This window comes from Triturus cristatus, chromosome 7 (assembly GCF_964204655.1).
Source record: "Triturus cristatus chromosome 7, aTriCri1.1, whole genome shotgun sequence".
Lineage (NCBI taxonomy): Eukaryota > Metazoa > Chordata > Amphibia > Caudata > Salamandridae > Triturus > Triturus cristatus.
Window position 1 is genome coordinate 1,623,388,108 of NC_140590.1, and position 21,997 is coordinate 1,623,410,104.

General features: G+C 43.8%; 1 protein-coding gene across 1 annotated transcript in view; it reads right to left on the bottom strand.

The window, feature by feature from the left end:
* Positions 1–658: 658 nt before the first annotated feature.
* Positions 659–21,997, bottom strand: part of NSFL1C (NSFL1 cofactor) — a 113,373-nt gene continuing 92,034 nt past the window's right edge. Inside the window, 3 exon segments of the mRNA XM_085619585.1 lie at positions 659–2,208; positions 11,065–11,229; positions 11,829–11,966. Coding sequence (XP_085475711.1) covers positions 2,046–2,208; positions 11,065–11,229; positions 11,829–11,966 — 466 coding nt within the window. The 3' untranslated portion in view covers positions 659–2,045.

Consider the following 21,997-nt stretch of genomic DNA (forward strand, 5'->3'; position numbering starts at 1 on the left):
TTATGAGGGGACAAAATCCAAGATGGTCACCCAGGCATGCTCACTTGTGCCTTCTTTGAATTTGCAATAACACAAAAACATTCAAAAATAGGAACCATGCACACTGTTCAAGCACCTGACATTGCCTGCTCCATTCACTCAAGGATCCACACACTGTCTCCCCTGCTTCAAAGCAAGCTCATACCGCTTGCCCATGTAGCTAAAATTAATTACAGTGTGTGTGAGAGACTGCCCTCATTGCCTCAACTTCTCACACAATCTGCTCATGGCTGTAAGCTTCTGTGCGTTCCTAGCTGTAAGTCTGTTAATAAGTCCCAAGCTCCCCAATTATGGACCATACACCTGCACACAAGTACCATAATTCCTGAAAACTAGTAAAAAGTAGATTACATAATATCAACCTACTCCATCTGTTATAGAGCAGTAAAAGTGAACATGCAGGACGCTACTAATGCCTTTTGCAGAGCACGCACTCGCATTGACTCTCACAAAGAGAACACTAGCAATGCTTTACTGCCTAGAATGCGCACATTCACATAAAACACTGCTAATGTACCACATACAGTTTAAGGAAAAAGAATGCCTGCACATACAAACACACACACACCCTTCAGGTGACAGTAAAATTTCTTAGAAATCAAACAGCACCACAAAGATCTTAAGAAATCCCAACTTTACTTCCGCATTTTAGGGTCCGAGAGGTTAGGAATCTGAATGCATGTCAATTTCAAAGGTGTAAAGAACCCTGACCAAATCATAGCAAGCACCAAGGGTTCCTGGGTATTAATGTAACAATCAAAACTCTTATAACCCAAGAAGGATAAACCAGGAGGGGGAACCGAGGCAGGGGGGGAACTGGTTAAACCCAGCAAAATAAAATCTACAAGATTTCAACTTGCGAAGTTTATTATAAACCCAGGGGCAACACTCCAAATCTATGAGAAACCCATTCGCCCTGGGATAAAAGGTATCCCTAAAACCTAGCTGTATCATGGACATGGTCACCCACTGCGAAGGCACCCTTCAAATGCAGGGACAGGGCACGAATTTCAATAAAATAAAGCTACAAAATATGTAAAAGGTTAGGAGTGATGGCCTTTAAGGCACATGCATCAGGTGTAAAACCCGAGACCTTTGGAATTATACACTAAGGCGGTACTTCTGGTGGGAAACTGTCCAGACAGCCAGTGGTGCCTCTGCAAAAAATATAAATAGCTACTGTGAGATCCTGAATAGTCCTCAGAAGGTTTGATCAGGGCACCATTGTGGGTTAAAAGGAAGTGAGGACGGGATTGAAGCAGATCTATATGGCCAATGCCAATTCCACTTAAGAGATTCATTTATGCTAAACGCAAATGCCAGGGTCCATTAGCTGCTTCATCACACACTGATGCACGCCGCATATCCATTACTCCTTGTTAACCCTTCGAGCAATCACACAACAACCACCCTCCACTTTAAACATTTGCCAACTCCGAGCAGTGCAATTTAGTGCAAATTGTTGTCAAGTGCAACATAACCAGCCCACGAAATGTAAGTATGTGTGTGCAGCAGTTCTTGTGAATCTAGAATTTATTTCTGCCCGAGGTAGGACATGAATGAAGACTGCTTCTTCACCACCCCCGAGGCATCTACACAGTGGCTGCACCTATTCACCTTATGACCAGCATTTAATAAGCATGAAGGAAATGAACAATGAAGCACAAGGCTCTTTTGCAGAACAGGCTGAAAAGGAGTTGGGCTTTCCCACTCAGTTGAACAACTTGTCAGGACCATCGTAGCCAGTTTGACCACCTCCCCCGAACTTCTGCAGGATGACGAGATCGGGACAGTACATTTGTGCTGGGGTCGGTAGGCTTTTTCTTTTGAGGTCTGCAGATCATCAAAAAGCTTGTGAGTAGCAACCGAGGAGAGATTAAAACTGCATTCATCTGTGAAGAGCCCAGAATGATGAGAGAATGAGAAGTGGTAACAGGCAGGGTCCCCACAAGCCTGAGGTGCATGGGTATTACAGCAAGGAGCGACATGGGAAGAGTCAGAGCCAGTTACACCATTCGCAGGACAATCACAGCGTTGAGAAGATTTGCTTCCTTCAGGGTCAGGTTCTCATCAGACAGCTCCTTGTTGGGGAAGGTGGTCATCAAGACAAAGCCGGTAGCTGCCATGGCTGGACGGGCTTCAGCAATGAAGAGGCGGACGTCTCGAATCCTTATGAAGAAGAGGATACAAAGGACAACAGAAGAAACATTTAACACAAGGATCACAGTGGGAGACTAGCTACTAACATGCTTTACTTCCAATGTACCAGTCTACCTCTCTACTGGTACAAAATTGCACCCCCTTGATTTTCCATAAAGACTTGTTTTCTCAATCTTGCATTTCCAGCTGATAATCCTATGAAAATTCTACCTCTGTGACTAAGAAAAATATTTTTTTCCTACCAAAGTCCTCGCATGCAGAGGTCCTGGATAGCCAAGCCGGGAACAGAACCTTAGGAAAGCTGGGGGAAGTCAGCGACTTAGGTTACCAAGCCTTCTGTATGCCAAGCAAGGGGAGTACATCCTGTTTTTGAGATCCCTGGGGAGCACACTCCCAACGAATCACAAAATACGATGACTACCTACAACTCTTAGCTTACACAGAAATGGAGGTAGCTACCAATAAGACCCCACAGTTACTCTAACAACATAGCAGTCAAGCACTTACTATGCACAGAAAATAATTGGATGGGGTGGAAAGAAAGAAGATTGTGTTCAAGTAAAGAGACTGCAAAATGCTGATAAGAGTCAGAGAGGAGGATGGCAGGGTAAACACAGTCAAAGAACTCATACCTATTCTATAACCAAAAATGTTAATCATTAGCAACGTTTGTTCTTACTTTATCCATCCAGTATCCTTCCCTAATGATTTCTCTTTTGGTTACTTTGAGATTTCTTACATCTCCATTTAGCCTCTGCCCTCACAATCTCCTTCCGAGAGCTGAGTCAGACTGTCAAGTTTGAAGGCCGAGCGTAAATCATTAACTTGTGTTGTCTCAGACCCTCTTCTGTGCATCCACAGTATTCTGAAGCCTCTTTGACATTCCATTAGACCTAGACGAAACCAACATGAGAATGTGCTTGATTCTTCAGTACCCCCTTCAACGGTTTTCCCTCTTCCTCTTTCTTTCTAGTTTTTGTTTGCCAACAGTGGTCTGAAAGCCCCACAGGGCAGTATACTATTACCATGTTTTCAGTATCCCTACTTCACATACCTGGACCAAAAGTCAGTACTAGAGTTATACAAAAAGTACCAGTGACAATAGGAATCTCAGTAGCTAGAAAAGGTGCTATATTTCTTGAAACAAGCATTGGTCTAATCAGCTTCTCTCGCCTACTCTCGGCTAGACGACCCACTGTTCATAATAACAAGCTGATAAGTGATTCATTTTGTGCACTGACTAGAATGAGGCTGCCCAATTGGCTCTAAAAAAACAAGAGGGAAATGTGTTCAATAGAATTTATCTGCTCCTTTCTCAATAGTAATTTGTGAATTTCAGCTGAAAGCTACGGCATCAGTCTTACATTGCCAACTTGATATCTATTTGTTGCTATATTAGTTAAAACGTATTTGTTCTTTGCAGCACTATTATTTAGACTCTCACAAAGCTTTTACAGTCATTTCAAAATGTCTACGAAGCATTCTCCTGTACAAGGTATGTCAGAGAAGGGTCAACAGTCTAGATTCATAACATAATATAAATTACCATTGCATGTTTAAGCACATCATTGCCTGTTTTTCTCTTTTTAAAAGGCAAGTCACAGCAGGTTCTTCACTGCCTTTAGTTATTTTGCCACTGAAAATCTTTGAGAAGTTGATCCATGTCTTTCCAGTTCTATGCTGATCCTAGGCACCATCTTGGAAAGTGTAAGCAAATATTTCATTCTAGCATTAAAAATGCTTTGCGTATGGAGCTACTTGGCAGAAAAAAACACCATATGTGCTACTAATGTCGACATCCATCGTACAAGCACCTGCCGTAACACAAACTCTAGGGCACATACAAACCACAACAAGCATTGAAAATGCAACAGGTCTCGCCTTTGATTAAGTTAAAGCCATTTGCTTTGCTAATGGTATTATATAGCAAAGCAAATGGCTTTAACTTAATGAAAGGCGAGACCTATTGCATTTTTAATGCTTGTTCCTATTGGTCACAGTTACAATCTCCAGGTCCTGAATGTAGATTCTACACGATATACGGGACACACAACTTAATTCTGAAATATAAGTCAGGAACGTGAGACGCGAGCAACGAAGTCGAAAAGAGAAGCAATGAATAAAAAAGGTTTAAGTGCATCAACTTGGGGAGGCTAAGTTGCGTTCTGATGATCTAAAGCTGTGGCATGAAGGTTCCAAATTGAGGCAAGTGCCATGGTGTTCACGTCTGAGAATTAGAGGGGATTCCACTGTCGCGAAGGAGGTCTGGAGATGAGGTCTCCAAAGGAGTTAGGGGCGGCGCCATACATAACAATATCACGCTATAGGAATCTGCATAAAAAAACCAAGACAATCGTGGGATGCTGAAAAAAAACATCGGTCTAGCCTCCCTGGTCATCCCGACTCCAATAGTTCTGATTTTAAGAGAAGAAGCTCTTTCAACCCCTGCCGCGAGCGAAAGCAACAGGCAAAGATTCCTTGCGCCATCTAAATGCAACAAGCCCTTGAAGACAACAGCCCCGGTGAGTGTCGCAAATCGGAAGGGGAGTGGCCGCCTACAATAATAATCAAGTGGGAGGGGTTGGGGGGGGGGGGGGGGGGGGAATGCGGCCGAGAGCAGGGACACGAAGCGTTTACCTTGCGGGAGCGAGCGCGATAATTACAAACAGATGTCACCAAAGCTCGCTCTCGCAAGGGAAACGCCAAATGTGCACGCGTTGCAATTGAAAGCACTGCAAAGCGTGCACGTTTTTGGGCAAAAAAGCTAATCAATTCCAAGAGGTCCACTCCTATGCACCGCATGCACGCTGCGTAGGCGAGACCTAAAAAGGGTCTGCTTTGGCCAGGGGGCTGCAGGTATTTTATGCTGGTGGGGCGATGGAGATATACTTGGGGTACATTTGTGTTACAATAAGCTTTCCCACTTTTAAGTCTACAATCAGAAGGCCCAAGTCTTGCAAACCTTATCTCGCATTATTGCATCTGATTACAGCATGGAGGGCAGGTCTAGAGAGGCTGGCTCAAGCAGCTTCGTCCATGCAGATTAAGGATCAAATTGATTTGGAATTGAGATCCAGTCACAATCGACTGACAGCTTTGATTCTTGTCCGGATGAGCAGAGGACCAGAGACCAAAAATTAGAATGGCACCAGAGCAAGGTGCATAATGTTGCTGGCAAGGTGATTGGGGGAACTATAGACTGTGCTCAGGAAAACCTGGTGAGATAACCTTAGAACTTAAAAAGTCTCACTGCCCAAAAAATCCTTACAGAAAGCACCAAGTCACGGATCCCACCTCGCGTCACTTGCCTCCCCATAACAGTCACTTCAAGGTCCTGCCATCAGAAATGTGTCCTTTAGGTTGACAGACTGAGTCACACAGCGTGTAGTCAAGTATTTTCAGAAACCAAGGCTGTGTCTTCGGTTATTCTAAGGTTTGTGGGAGGCAAAATTTCCTTCCTGTCTGTAACCCTGGGAGTCAAAGCCAGCTCATTTTTTTGAAGCGAGCTGCTTCTTCTTTTACCTGAAAGTAGCAGCATTTCACATTTTGCTTACATTAGCTCTCATTAAGTGCTCCTCCTTATACACACAAACAATCATACTGAAGTCATTTTCTCCTGATGAAGGCTGCATTTATGGACTATTCAATACACAATCTGAGCAACAATATTACATCAGAGTGGTATCTTAGAAGCTATAATGTAAGGGATTCTAGGTTAGAATGTAATGGGCATCAGAGGTCTGGTCAGCTGGAGCTAGAATCAATAATGAGAGGCTGTGCTGACTGGATCTGCTGGTGAAGATGGTATTATTATTCCCTTGTAGCTGCTGAGTGCTATACCGGCTGTTAAACGCCCTTAACATGAGATTCGGCTTGGGCCTATAATGAGGGAGGGGGCCTTTAACAACCGGTAGCCTGAGGCAGAAGGGTATATAAGGCTATTAGAACATTCCACCCACTAAGAGTTAACAAGTAATAACGATAATGGTTTCAGGTGGTCTTGTTTGTATAAAAACTTAACAAGCAATCACCAAAACACATTTGGCTTATTTCTCCCTTTTGCTTTCAGCTCTCTTAAATGTGCCCTCGCCTGTTCCCTTTCAGAGTTTTGAGGGAGCAATCCTGAGAAAGAAAACTACAAGACAAGATGAACACCTATTACCCTTGCCGTCTCCACCCACTTAGCACACTATACCTGTATGCTTCAGAGACAATGCTATACACAGCATCGAATTAAGGTATTTCACTGATATAATAGAAAGTGATCCATATTAAATCTTTGCTGCATTTTAAGCAAAAGGTACTGGTTACAAGCGTAGATAGAAAACAGGAAAAGGAACCAAGTGAAGGCATTAAAGGCCTGATTCATGAAGGAAGTGTTGAGTCTAGAAAGGAAACAGCCGACAGCCTACCACATTACACTACGGTGCACAAATGCTAGCTGGGGAAATGGGCCACAGGGAGTGGTCTAATTTGTTACTTCCCCCATACATTTGCGACACAAAGGTTTTTAGTAAAACCCATATTGCAACCAATCTATAACTAAAAAGGCTCTAGGGCGCAATAGGGGTAATACAAATTCCGCAGGCTAAATAAACCAGAAGGATAAATATGATGCAGATGATAGTGAAGACAAATGTTGCCTTCCCAAAGCCCTGAAGATCCACCATCTAAAATGTAAGACTGCCAGAAGCTGTTGGGCTTAAGTCACAGATCTGCAGGGCCGGACTGAGAACCGAATTCGCCCTGGCAAACTGCTCGGCTGGACCCCCTGGTGGGGAGGGGGTGTACAGCTGAGCTGTTTGGTAGGGCCAGTTTCGGCCGATTTTGTTACAGGGGTCAGATATTGCCAGCCCCCGGTAACAAAAACGGTCCCCAGGGGCTCCAAATCAGCCCCCACCCTGGCGGTCCACTGGGGAAACGCCCAGTGCCCGCTATGGCCAGTCCGGGTCTGCAGACCTGCCTACTGTCAGGGTGGGAAGAGGTACTCTGAGAAGCACAAAAAGTGCTGCACAACAGAAACATAGGTTACTTGGTTGCACCATGTGCAACAGAGTGATGCAAAATACTAAACACAATGTATTTCACAAAAAATATAACTCCTATAAACACATGGGGGGGGGGGGGGGTGGAAATCAGTGGGTGATTAGTCCAAGACCATCAACTGCTGTTGGATGGGGATATGTTTCAAGAGGTGGTGATTACCAACACCGAATTTGCGAATCTGGTTCAGTTAGGAAATCCTGGATGGTTAATATACTGAAAGTCAGAACACACAAGGTAGTGATTGCTTGCTCATGACCTGAATGAAACAGTAGAAGGTGCAGTTTGGGAATTAAGGCCAATCAGGTGTAACCTCTCCACTCCTGGTGCATTTTCTTGAGTTTGACTTGGGGAAGCCATGTCACAATCAGAGACTCTAAACAGAAGATCCTTTTTTATAAAGTAATGTTTTGTGCCCGGGTTAGGCCCATGTAGCAACGCTGCATATTTTCTTACATTGCCCTCTTTCTGCACAATAACATTTAACTATGACCGTTTGCACATATTTGCGGGCGTGACAATTTTGGCTTAGTTTCTCTGAAACTGCTTTGCTTATACATTTCGCTTTGCGCAACATAATCATGATGTCTCGAACACAGAGTACAAGGCCTTTACGCAAGCCGTTCAAATGTCGTTCTATCGTCATCCACGGGGTGATAGGACTATCTACATATCCTTAACAAAACTAATCTGCATATACATCGCAAAGGTGCTTTTTATTATAAATAAATAAGCATTTCCAGAGGAAACAGGTCTGCTGACAGAGGTCCCTGCATGCTGAGGCTTTGCTAAGCAGTTGCCCAACACCTCAGTGAGGGGTGTCCAGTTTGTGACCAACATGGGGTCCTACATTCTATACCGTCAAGTAATGGGGTTGTATCATCCGTGGGGGGGGATTCATGGCTATACACTCACACACACTCTAGATACACAGAGTAGGGATTGCATAGTAGTAGTACGCCCGATTACTACCTTGTTTTATATGCCTCCATATATACACTGTTTCAGCACCATGGTGGAACTATACCTGCTATTAACTGTTTTGGTGCTCGTAATCACTTTCATATGCTTCTATCTACTGATCATCGCAGCACATCTATTTTATACAAGAATAACGCTGGTTCAATAAGTATATTGAACACATCCCATTGTGTATTCTCTGTATACTTCTGAGAAGAAGAGTGCACGAATGACAGAGAAAGGGTTCTAGATCGGTTACCACGATCCCAGAGGGGCTAGGATTGTCATATTTACTGGTTGCCAGAAACCATTCGCTCCCTGTTTAGGGTTAGGGGGGGGGGGGGGGGGGATTATGGTGGCACTGTGAGCTAGCTGGTCTCTAGGCCAACATATACTAGGGGGTGCTTGTAATCAGTTTAGGTGCCTCACCCAATGTTTGTGTTGTTCACAAACGTGCAGAACCTACGGATTAATGGGTGCTACACGACAGCACTTGTGTAATACCTGCTGGTAGCATTGCTACAAAGCCAAGAGAACTTACACAGAGGTGGCAATCTAGACAATACACGAAAACCACACTCTCTTGTTTGAAGAAGGAGTTCTGCCGCCTTAACCACTGCATAAAAGGGGCTACTGCAGCTACATTTTCCTCATAAAAGAGGTAGGGAAAAAGACCAGTCCAGGAAACAGAACATAACCATGGTGCGCATATATCCCTTGGCAGAACAACTAAAAGCAAGGTTCTCAGGTTAACCCCGAATACAACATGCTAGCATATAGAACAAAAACTAGCCCAGAAGGTATTATTTTGACTGCTAGTTAGTTTAAATTGAATGGAGTGACAGATTGTTCAACAGGCACTGGCAAAACCAACAGGATCTAAAAGACAGAGGCATTTGGCATGCCAATGCTTTTTCCCAGCTGCATGTGCATTCATAGACTTCAATTTTGCAATGTGCTCTCCATTCAAGATAAACCATTCCAACATGTTTGCAGATGTGCAGGCATGCATGGCAGTTATTTTTAGTTCACTATAACAATTAAACTGGCAGCCATGTAAGAACACAAAATTAAAACATAAAAGTGAAAACCTTGTGCTTATGAAGCACAAAAAAGGAAGCAAGCAGCCCAGCAGCAAACTACAGCTGACGGGCCTTTGATAAAAAACATTAAATAAATAAAAAAATTAACAAGGGGAGAGGGGGAGAGGGGGAGATATATGAAGAAAATCAGGGAGCAAAAAGAAAAAGCACAGGGGAGACGGAGGAAAAAGGCAGCGAGAAGACCAAGACTCCGCGAGCATGTCATGGAAGTATACAACTCATCCAATCAGAACACTACAAGATTGAAATGCTTGTGGCCAGGAAAAACTCAAAAATATGGAGGGAACCATTGAATCAACCACAGACAACTGAGATAAAGAACTAATGATCAAGGTGCAGACTTAGTCTATCAATATATTTTATATTGTAAACACTAGGTCAGCCAACAGGCTGTTAGTAAAATGAGAATAGCTACGAATAAGTGTGGCCAAGGGTGCAAAGCACCTTTAGGAGAACTGTTACAATATACTAGTGCGTTGCGTACATGTGCGACAATGATCAGGTTTGCAGACCTGATCCTTGCCAAACTCTGCTCCGTCAGTCCTTAACCCATCTATGCCATGCAAACAGCCTTGAAGGCCCCTATCACGCCACATCAACTCTCTCTCAGACTATGGCTTGCACACCTAATGCCTGATCATCGATTTGATCACTGTTGTGATATCGTACATACCTGCCAAGGTTACTGAAGGTGTGCAAAATAATAAATGAACGAACAATTATTTGTCAAACTAGCTTCCTGGAAATATAGCATATTTTTGTACATTAATTAAGTGGAGCCCATTTGACCTCAGAGGAAATTAATCTGAAAAATGTCAAACAGAAAAACATGAGTGATTGAAATACAGCATCCCAACACTTAGCACACAGTGCTTTTCTCATTGGCCTAAAACAGGCTGGTTATAAAAGGTCTTTTCTTGGTAAACTGAAGTGAATTTTAACTGAAATTAGAAATTAAATACCAAGAGTTCCTATACTCAGCCACTGCACAACAGATGGAAGCAGCTTTTCTGTTACAGAAAGAATGAAAGTATACAGGCAATAACTGATCGTCTCTGGAAACAGAAATCTACAAGACTGTCTTTGCGCCACATGAGAGGCACAGAGGAAATTCTGAACAGTGAGGATGTTGTGATTCAACTTTGAGCAGTATGATGTCCAAAATCAAAGAGGGACTGAACAATTCACATCCTCGTGGAACTCCAAAATACATTAAACAAAAGGGCAGTCAGTAGTCCCTAAATTAATTCACTAACTTTGGAACTTATTACTGGACAACACCACTTTGGATTTATACCCTGAAAATTCTGAAATCCTTTCAAATTATATTTTAAGCTTCTATCATCTTTCATATTCTATGAACTGAAATCCAAATCCTAGGGTTTGAGATGACAGTTTTCTTCTTTTATAACTTGCTGTTACAAGGAGACTTAACAGCCAAAGATGTTAAGGGAGACAAATACAACTGTGGCAATTCTGTTGTGTAAAGGGAGCGTCTGTGACAGGAAATTCCAGTGAACATCAGTTACACCATTCTTGAGGACCATGTTGGAGTGATAAAGCTCTACAAACCATTGTTACCTAGCGATTCCTCTCCACTAACCACTCCACTTTTAACATCAGAAAATCCCACTAAGCATAAAACTATTTCCAAATCCACTGGCAACAAACCAGCTGTACCAATGACCTCACAGACTTCCCTTACTACCCATTTGCAGCTTTGATACTGCTGCAGTCTTCGTGGTAAAAGTTTATATACCTGTGACTGTGGTTGAATTTTTTAACCAGTCGTCCGCCATCTGCAAGCCGGATTTGAATATTGGTTACAGGCTCAGACTCGTCAATTGTGACCAATGAGTTGGCCCTGGCCTCGTTCTCTGCCTGCTGAGACTGAGAGCTTATCCCGATCACCTGTGGGGTAGTGCTATGTAGGAGGAAGACACAAAGTCAAAAAAACAAGGTAAGATAATACTGAAAACACATTGACAACCACTGCAAACATACACCACCAACCATGCATGTACACACTGTCCTTGCAGGTTATGTATGCGCTTAACCTGTAGACATTCCTCATATGTCCACGGCCCACCATACACAGAGACTGGATCAAACACAAAACTCGCAATTCCCACCTACAAGCCTTCCCACTAGCATAACCCATCAATCCATCCTGCATTGTCTGTCACCCACATCATCACTCACCTTGTTGCTGGTCACCAGTTACTGTCACATTTCCAACCTCAATAATACTAATCACTGCTTTTTGCCACACCTAAATGGCAAACCTAACTTACAGATCACCATTCACCTTACCCGTCTACAAGTCAACACTCAAGGTCTCCTTTTCCATTCGCTCTGTATGCCATCTCTCACTGCTTTGAAATAACTTCATGGTCCACCATAGCTGTCCACTTTCAGCTTTTACTGCACCACTTAAGCCCATCTCCTGATGGCCACATGTTTGCCATCCTGAACTCTACTTTAGCACATTGGCACTAACCATGCCCTTATCTTGGTTCTTACCTGCCCAATTTCTGGCCCTCTCCAGCAAATGCCTTGAAGATGCCCTTTGATTTAACAAAGTCTTCATCGCGGTGGTCCTCCATATCTAGATTCACCTGTCCACCGTGCGCTAGCCTGCGCAGCTCAGCTGGGACTTCTCTGCAATCACAATTTAGTGTTTTAAACTGTGGTCCAACACTACCACTCTCAGTACCACAAACCACTCTGACACCAACAGCATTTTAAATTGAAGTCAAGCTGTTCCAATTGCACAACAAGGGACTTTTTTTGGGACCTGCTTTCTACCTTTAACAACTTTGAACGTATTTATATTTTTTATGATGTGCTCAGAATCCAAGACAGTGGTAGACTACTTCACAGAGAGTATGTAGAAATGTTGCATTAAAGCTGAAGTTAGAGTAGCCATAGAGAGAAGAATAGTACATGTGTGTGCTATTCAATGAAGTGGCTACTGCTTTGGTGGTACAAGCCAAATTAAATATTACATTTACAGTTGTGTACTTATAGACGTCTTGTAGAAAGTGATAGGTTTTTAAAGTACTGATTTTGCATATATGTGTGATGTGTGTGGCTGTTCTTATGAAGAGTAGATACAGTCGAGTTACTCTGGAAATGGCCAACCACTCTTGAAATAAATTAATTTTCAAGCGATTTTTGAAAGCTGTGCAATAAATGTCGTCCTTGTTACATGAGGCAATGGCGATTCAGATATTCCAGGTAATACCTCAATGGAGGAGGTAGGAGGTTAATGTAGAGACTGTTTTGCAATTAAGTGTTTCCCGTGAGACTATTTTGGCTGCAGAGGTATATCCATCCACTGGAGGTTCGTCAGGCAGTGGGTAGAGCTACATTTCAGAGCTTTTAATATGTTCCAAGCAGACTTGAAGGGACAGCAGGCTTGGAGTGGGAGCTATTAGATTTTAATAAGTACTTTATTTACTCATTTGTATTGCGCATCGAATCATCCCAGGGGGATCCCTCGGTGCCTGAGAGAGGAGCACACTATTGCGGAGGAAACATTAGAATAGTCAGGTCTTAAGCAGCTTTTTAAAATAGCGGAAATTGGTACAGGCGCGGATCTCATCCGATAAGGTATTCCAATGAGTGGGGGCCAAGTACGAAAATGCCCGTCCACCCACCCTAGCCTTCCTGATTCTCCGTACATAGAGCAGGTTACGGCTGCTGGATCTCAGCAGCCGTGTGGGTTGATACTGTTCGAGCTTCTTCATCAGGTAGGCTGGCCCCATCCCATGAAGGGATTTAAAAACCAGACAAAGCAGTTTAAAAATGGACCTTATTTTTGATGGGGAGCCAATGCAATTGGCGCAGGAGGGGTAACGAGGGGGTCCGTGCCGGCTTGTTCAGGACAAGACGGGCTGCCGTGTTTTGGACCACTTGTAATTTAGTGGCCAGATCCTCCCTCATCCCGACCAGCAGTGAGTTGCCGTAATATAGTCGACTAACCAAGAGCGACTGGATAAGAGTCTGTCTGGCCATGAACTGAATCCACAGAAAGATCCTTCTGAGCATTCGCATGGTTCCAAAGCAGGTGCCTGCCACCAATTTTACCTGCTCTTCCATTGATAAGTTATCAATTTTTATGCCCAGGTTCTTGGCCCATCCTCTAGGGGTGGGCGCATCTCCTAGCTCTGATGGCCACCAATCAGGGGTCCACATCTCCTTCGCTTTACCATATAGAACTAGCTCAGTCTTAGAGGAGTTGAGCTGGAGAAAATTCTTCTTCATCCACCTCGCTATGCTGGTCATACAGTGTCTAAATTTAAGTTTGGTGACCGCAGGACTCTTCTCAATAGGGACTATCACCTGGGTGTCATCAGCATAAGATATGGTTTCAAACCCACAATTCCTAATAATTGAGGATAGGGGGGCCACATATATGTTGAACGAGGTGGGGCTCAAAACCGAGCCCTGTGGAACCCCCAGGTCACTTGTGTGATATGAAAATATTTTATTGTATCTGTAATCAATCTTACAACTGCATGATAAACTGCTTCTAAGGGGAGCGCTCTGGATAGCAGAAATGCCAGTAAGATCAGAAATCCACAATTCCAGTCTTACGGTGACCCACGCCTATACAATCTTTTTTTTTTACAGAATATCCAGAATGATTTTAGAAGTCTTAGCGGGCACAATGCACCTTTTACCAATCATTTATTAGGGCACCTATATTGAAAGGGAGAGTTTTGAAGTTATATATCAGCTAAGAATAAGACTGGCAGTTCTTTGAGACATGTGGGCCACCTTTGCGCTATGCTGATATTGAGGCCTAAAATGGTTATAAAGACTTCAATTTTATTTTGATTCAGTTCTAAATTTCACTTGTTCATCAGGATTTGATTTGGAAAAGCTAGATGCTAATGCGGTTCAGTGAAGTGTTGTGATTATTTTAAAATCTGGGATTTGTCTAGGCCCATTTTGGTGACGAGAAAGACCTAGTCGTGGAAGGAAGACTCCAACAGGTTCAAGATAGAAGAGAAATAAAATGTGGTCAATACAGATCCCCAGATGACTCAAAGGGGTGTATTTAAAGGGGGACATGGGGAGTGATTTATTTTCCCAATGTGCCTCTGTTCGTTTAGATGTGGCTCGAACCACTGTAGAACTAATACCACATATCCACAACACTTGGAGAGGGCGTTGAAGATCATCTTAGTCAACCTTATCGAAGTCTAGGTAGATCAAAAGTCAAACATAACAAGGCTGTAAGATGTACTCCAGTACAAACCACATTATATAGCCAAATGTTCCTGTTGACATGTCCTTCATATTTCAAGGAATCACAAAAAATGGTAAAATACTGACTGGAGTTTAGTCATTGCCTATTGGGTGTAAATGCAAATTATACAGTTTCGTAGCTCAGTTACCAGTTTGTTCAATGGCCTTGACACCTGGGAAGCTTGCCTTAATGTGATAAAGAAATAATCCCTCCACATTTGATTTGCTTGTTGTCAGTACAGCTTCCATTCAGCTCCTGGGCAGCAGCATGTGTGAACCCCATCTCCTTTACTATCCTTGCCACGCTTTTGGATCTACCTTTCCCTTCAATGTTTAATATCTCTGGTTTTGAATATTGACTTCATTTAAAGTTATGAAGACTTGGCAGTTTGAAAATTCTATTCTCCGAGATTAGCTTTTACTGCTCCTGTTTTCTGCAAAGTGTCTGGTTCCTGACATTCCCAGTCATTCTAGTTGAGGGTGCAGACTTCTGCATCAGTTGCTACCAAGCTGGCTTCCAGCTAGAACAATCTATAAAGGAGATTTCAATAACAATCTATAAGGAGATGTTGTTCTTCCATTTAAGGTCTTCACACAGCGCAGACCTAACAATAAGGGCAACATGGTACAACAGTAATAATAATCAACGTTCATGTGCAAGATGCACATCTCATGACTGTGTATGTCAATGCCAAAAAGATTATTTTCAATTTGCATCATATAGGAAAGGAAGTAGAGGAGATCAAATGATACTAGGAGGAGATTGTACAGAGGAGTTTGGATGTCCCTCCTCATGACCTTTCAGGAACATTCAGATAGACTATTTACAGAGCTCTGACTTGGCGCAGGTCTGAGTTAACCTGAGAGCAACTGTCAATTACATTAGGCAAAGAAGACTCTGCTCAGAAGTCAGTAACTACCACATTTCTTTACACAGGAAACGGTGAACACATTTACTATTTTAACTTGTTACGGCCAACGTGCTGTTTTTCTTTTAAATAGATCACAGTTTACAGTTTTGAGAGAAATCCACTGGAAATGTCAACTATTGTGGTTGCTTACCACTGTGCCCAAGTGCATTTAACATTAAACCTGGTTACGATACTTTTGTTTTAGTCGGGCGGGTCAAGTTTTATTGTTGAACCAAGGAGTGCGCAACATCAGTGCTTTTGCAACATCCAGCGGGACCAATTATGTAGTGGAAATATTGGAAGAAATCTTTTGAAACCCATTAAATATCTAAAATGTTAATATGGATTTAAAGATTTTATTTATGTGAAGTATAAATCAAATAAAATAGGTAAAACAATCTAGAAGTAAGAATTCCAGCATTTCAGATATACAATGGTAGGGTTTAATCATCCCTTCCCCACTTTTGATAGAGTAATTACATTTAACAAGCATTTGCAATGCAATAGGTCTCGCATTTGCAAGAGTTTGAGCTATTGGCACGGTAAACGACAATGCCTTTTATTTATGTGTTTTGAAAACCTGTAAGCAGTGCGTAAACATGCACTTAAACACATAAATAAAAGGTATTGTCATTGATAGTGCCAATAGCTTAAATTATCACAAATGAGAGACCTATTGTATTGCAGATACTTGTTTTAATGGCCATGGTAGCCGGGTGGGGATGCACACTGCGCACATGCTCTGCAAAAAAAATCAATTAAGAAAATTGAAACAAACTCACCGCCGGATGTCCCAGCGTGGCCACAGTCCTGCAGCAGGTATGTGTGCCCGTGAGCTATCTTTGTTGCTGTGGCTTGCACGCTTGTCTCTTGGCACTAGACGCCCTACGCGTGCACATCTCCTGTCCGGATGTGCACATCTCCTGGCCCGCAAGATGCCTGTGAGGAGCGGGCGCCATCACAAAGCAGCGTCCCGCTAGTGGTGCACACACAAGCCCACGAGAGGTGCGCACGTGACAAGGCCTGCGAGGAGCGTGCGCCATGAAAAGAGCCGGCCTCCGTGTTTCTGTTTATCGCCCACAGTGCGATAGGAGGGCCCACAGAAAGTGCTGGAAGTCTGCACTACTCCTGGGTGACAGCAAACGGGGAGCCCAGAGAGGAACTCCAGCAGCCCCCGGTGCGAGGCAGGACTGGTCTGCCCCGCTGCCACCTCGTCTGCCCATCAGTCTCACTTGGAAGGAGGCAGCAGCGGGCAAGTGTGGACACTGACGGGAGCAGGAGCGGAGGGCCGGCTGAAAGTTAGCACTGGAGGAGCCTGAGAGAGGAGGAAGGGACCGACGCTTGAGGAACATGCTTCAGCTACCGGGTAGCCAGGAAGCCGGCCGGGGCTCCTGCTTGGTGCTGGGCATGCTGCCTCTGCATTGCCTGCTGGCTGACACCCTAGGTAAGTCCGTCCATGGTCTCGTGACAGTGGGGGTGCAGTACGGGGAGTGCTGCTGGAGCAAAGTGCGATAGAGCGCGCAGTGCTGTAAAGTGCCTACTGGGCATACAGTGCTAAGGGGCGTTGGAGGAGGTGAGTATGCACAGGCGCTGTTGTAAGAGCAGTACATTACGTGCCGGGTGCAAGGGGGTAGCGTGAATGCACCCTGTGTGCAGCATGTGTCTGCCCCAGGTGGTGTAGTCGCGCTCGGAAGGAACGCAGACATCGGGATGAGGGCGAGAACTGGACGGTAATAAAAGAGGCAACAGAAAGGACAAGCCGTCTCCGTGGAGCAAGTCAGCAATGAGGTGTGTGCGCGCGCGCGTTAGGCAGCCGGGGTCGGCAGCGGCGGGGTGTGTGCGCGCGCGTGTGTCTGTGTGTGCGTCTGCGCGTCCACAGACCCCGATCGCTGCGCGTGCCCCGATCTGTCTCCCTTGGGAGGCAACTAGGCAACAATAGTACTCGTTGGCGGCAGCGCTTCGCGCTGCAACGCCAGCGAGACCTAAAAAGGAGGAATACTGACACTGTGCAGCCCTAGATGCATCCAAGCAAAAGTGGTTAATGAATGCATTGCGGAATTTCCTAAAATTCAAACACTGGGACAATCCCAGAGGAAATGGGAAAAACATGTCTTCCATTCCACACCCATTACGCATGCAGGCATGTCTGCCCGGCCCATCAAGTGTACCCTGAGCCTCATGCAGTACGGTGTATGCAAGAGATTAACTCCGATTAGCTGAAAACTGGCCTTTATTGCTACCCCGCTCAGGTGAACCAGGGATTCTTTTCCTCCACTCCTCATGTTGTGTTCCCATTTGTCCAGAGAAAGTCCAGACAATTCAGGGTATTATTCGTTAAGTTACTGAATGTCAGTTGCACGTCTCCTCCTATGAGATGCTCAAGACCCTAGACTCTAATTGTGATATCTCTGGTACTCTTTACCGTGCATCCATGTATCCCTGTAAAGCATGCAGAATTATCAAATATCAGATTCAGTTTTTCTCAATCACTTTTGGTTGGAGTGGATCGAAAGACTAAACTACCCAGTGTCTAGACGTCATCCAGTTAAGACAGGCCCAACAAGTTCCACTTTTTAAGCCCCTCCAACTTTGACATTTCAAAAACCCCTGCCACAAAGCACAGTTTCAACCATCAGATTTCCTCTCCATCCTAATGTGCAATGTGGCTTCTTTTCAGACATGTGCTACCAACACTGCCTGTAGGCACGGTTTCTACCAAACACCATTCTGTCCTTTCTAAAGGGGTTGTGTCTGCTGTGTTGCAAATGCCCAATCATTCATTATGACTCACTGTGATGACCCAGTGAGTTTTGAATATGGAGGATTGATATCTCCCATCCTTCTCACTTTTGTGTAATGCCTCTAAAGCGATCCAAGATGGTCCTCAATCCTGGAACTTCTGTGAAGGGCACTCTTCTCGAATAAAGCCCCCCTACGAAATATATGCAAGGAAGCCTCCTCCAATGATGCAAGTTCTCCCTGAATCCAAGCAGCAGCCAGTCCAAATTACAGAACTATGCTCTTGGTAACAGCCAAGCCTAATTATGTAAATATGTCAGCTGCACCCTAAAAAGAAAATGTTTAATGATCTCACCTCCCACTCATGGATCAGGAATTATCTTTTCAATTAATTGAAAAGGCAGTGTCGGTCACATTTCCCAATGCATACAAATGTCTGCACAGGGTGTTGCATGGATCCACTAGACTGAGAAGAACATAATCTGCATACAAAGAGATCCTATCTTCCCAGTCTCTACTGTATCTTAATACCCTACTGAGGGTCTCTGTATCCAGCAGGCCAGGGACAAGGCAACCATCAGACAGATCTTATCTTGTTCCCCTCAACAATGGGAAGGCCTAGGATGGAACTCTAGTCGCATGTACTCTCTCAATTGAGCTAACTTACAACAATCATATTCCGCCTATATAATGATGTCCAAAGTTCATTACTTCCAAAACCCTGATGTTTAAGTGCTATTGCAAATAATTTAATGGCTTCAACATCTACTGATAGAACAATTAAAGAGGTCTTAACAGATCTAGCCCTGCGTAGAATATACAACCATTAAATAAGCAATGCAGAGGGTTTATTAATCATAAACCTTAGTTCACTCTGCTTCGGACCGAAGATCCCAGTGGCTGTCTGTAAGTTTTCTGAAAAGGGTTCGTCTTGTCTCTAGCGGTCTCAAATATGCTGCACAAACACGTCCTGACTATGCCCGATTTATTTCTAAAGAACTATGGCTGGTACCTCTTAAATCAAGGTGTTTTACTGACCAGCCGTCATACGACCAAGGTCCTCTATTCTCACCACTAGGAGCCAGTAGGACTAGGTGTCCGACCCACGTCTAGCGACATACAAACACTAGTAAGCAATGGCCTCCACTATCGCAGAGTCACCTACACCTAAATAATCTTTTAGGATTACTATCCATCCGAATTATTCCCCTTTCCAAATTTTTCCCAATTCACAAAGGCGTCACTAAAAATAAAGTGTTGTCTGGCCTTACTAGTAACTAAGGTATGGTATCCCTTCTTTGCATCTACCAGTCTTTTAGTAGTAGCATCAACCTAAATAACAAATGAACATTTATAACAGTCCAATTGTGCTGCGAAGGATCTCATGGTTAAGGCCCTGTCTCGACTCTTAGCCACATTCCCGGATATGCCTTGCCCCGTAAGGACAATTTTATATCCGGACAATCTTGCCTGCGTTTCCTCTATTTTTCCACTGGAAGGGGGTAAGAGGTGGCCAGTTGGAGGGAGTTCTTATGCCAGATCCCCAGCCATCAGTTCTCCATCTACCCAGCTAGTGCCTAAGATCTCAGAATTTGAAAAGGTCCTAGCTTCCCAAATCATAAATGACAAACTCTTACAGAGCATAACACCCCACATTCAATCTTTACATTTGGCAGTTTCTTCTTGGCTGTCTCATAAGTATCTGTGGTTCTGAACTGCTTGTGAGAAACTAGGACAGAGCAGCACCCTACTATTTTCAGAAGAGTGTTTTTTTCACATGTTATGCAAACTTTTCATATGAGGCACTGTCTGAAGCACAAATGACTTTTCCCATATTGCGGATAGCGGGCACCAGCCTGTCACTAAGCTTTGTGACTTTTCTATAACTGGAGTCATCTTGGATTACTTCCAAATAAAGCAGAGTCTGGAATCGGCCAGATCAGACTAACACATTGAGAATAGTCAAGGCAAGATGTCCCCTGCAAAACTGCACTCTTTCTACAGGATCTGTGCAGAGGCGACTGTGCTGGGGTTGTGTTTTTTTACATACCATATAGGGTGGCAGAGCTGAATCACAGAAGGTATACTGTTAAACTCATCCTTAGAATCACATTTGTTATATATATATATTTAGAGATGCTAAAAAGGAGGAATGCAAAGAGATTACAGCACCCCGCCTGCTTTTTTGCCAGCAGCATAGTGGCCCCAAAACCATTGGTGCAGCCCGGCCAAATCTCCATTAGCTGGCTAAGTTAATGGTCAGTCCATCACTGGCAGACAGGGACTGTGGTTTACTCTTTCCCTCCCCGCACATGCATTCTGGCAGGCCAGGCCACTCTTGTAACAGCATTTTGTGCAACTGTGTCATGTCATCCGCTGATCCAAGCAGCACATTCTACTGTTTAGGAAGTCGGTTTTATTGAGGGTAGACCTGGTGCAGATAACAGCTGCTCAAACTGTGCACAGTGTGTGTCCACAGGGCATGCGAGTCTCTGCAGAGTGTGCAAGCATGTTAACATGGTAGTATCACTCTGCTTGGGGAGACTGTCTATCTACAAGGAAGGTGCTGTCTGTCTACAGGAGGCCTGTGCATGGTGTATGTGTGTCTTTGCAGGGTATGAATGTCTGTAGTGGTTTGTGTCTGCACACGGGCTGTGTTTGCAGTTGGCTTTGTCTCCTTTTATCTAGGGGGGAAAGAGGGTAGAGGGTGACTGTCAACAGGGAGCGCATGGGTCTATCTAATCTAGAGTGGGTGTGTTTGTCTGTCCCAGGGGTGTATGTCATTGCAGTTGGGTTGTATGTGCAGCAAGGATGTCGGTAAGGCCCCAGGAAGAATGAACTCTTAATAGATCAGCCAGTCATGACCGTATGCAGTTGGATCATATGGCTAATATTCCCTTGCTGGTCTATATTAAAGTGAATCTGATAGCCTTGGGAGACCAGAGCTATTTACAAATCCGCAGGGAATGATTGAATATGATGTTGCCTGGATAAGGAAGGCATTTTTAGATAGTTACAGTTAAAAGGGAAGCCTCAGCTCTGGCCAAGCCATCATTTAGACGAAATGCCATGGTTCAAACAGTTCCAGGGATAGAACCATACCTTCTCTTTGCTATGCCTATTCACCAGCATCGTATGTTGACCTACTTTAGGATAGGTTTGTTCCATAAGCGGACTGTCCAGAAGGTCTCTGGTTTAAATACTCTGAACCAGCCATATGAAAGTGTGATCTGTTTTCTAAATGTGATACCTTGCACATTGTTCTGATTTGTCCTTTATATAAAACCCTCTGGCATAAGTACTTAAAACTGCTTTTTATTTCCTTGTATTTTTATCAGGCTATACATGCCTTTTTATATTTGCAACTTCTAGAAACACAGCCTGTTTTAATGTGTCAAAGTTCCTTATGGGGGGTTTATAGTTCTGCATTATGGAGTTTGATCCTGGGGATAACTGGCTCTTGATGATTTTTATACTTGTACATTATGTAATTTTGTTGTATTTTTATGTATAATCATGTTGGACCCTTTATCACATGTCACTTGTACGATTTTATTACAAAATCTAATAAAGCAACACTGATTGATTGAAGTCAGCAAGACAAGAAAAAAGGGGGGGGGGGAGAAACCGTTGGAATACAAGCAGGTAAGGCATATGGCACGGATAGCACCTCTCAAACAGCATAGAATGTCTGATCCTCTTAATTTTTACTGCAACATTCAGGTACTCCACCTTAATAAGGACACCTGAATATCGTGCTACCTTAATATAGTGTAAGAAGTA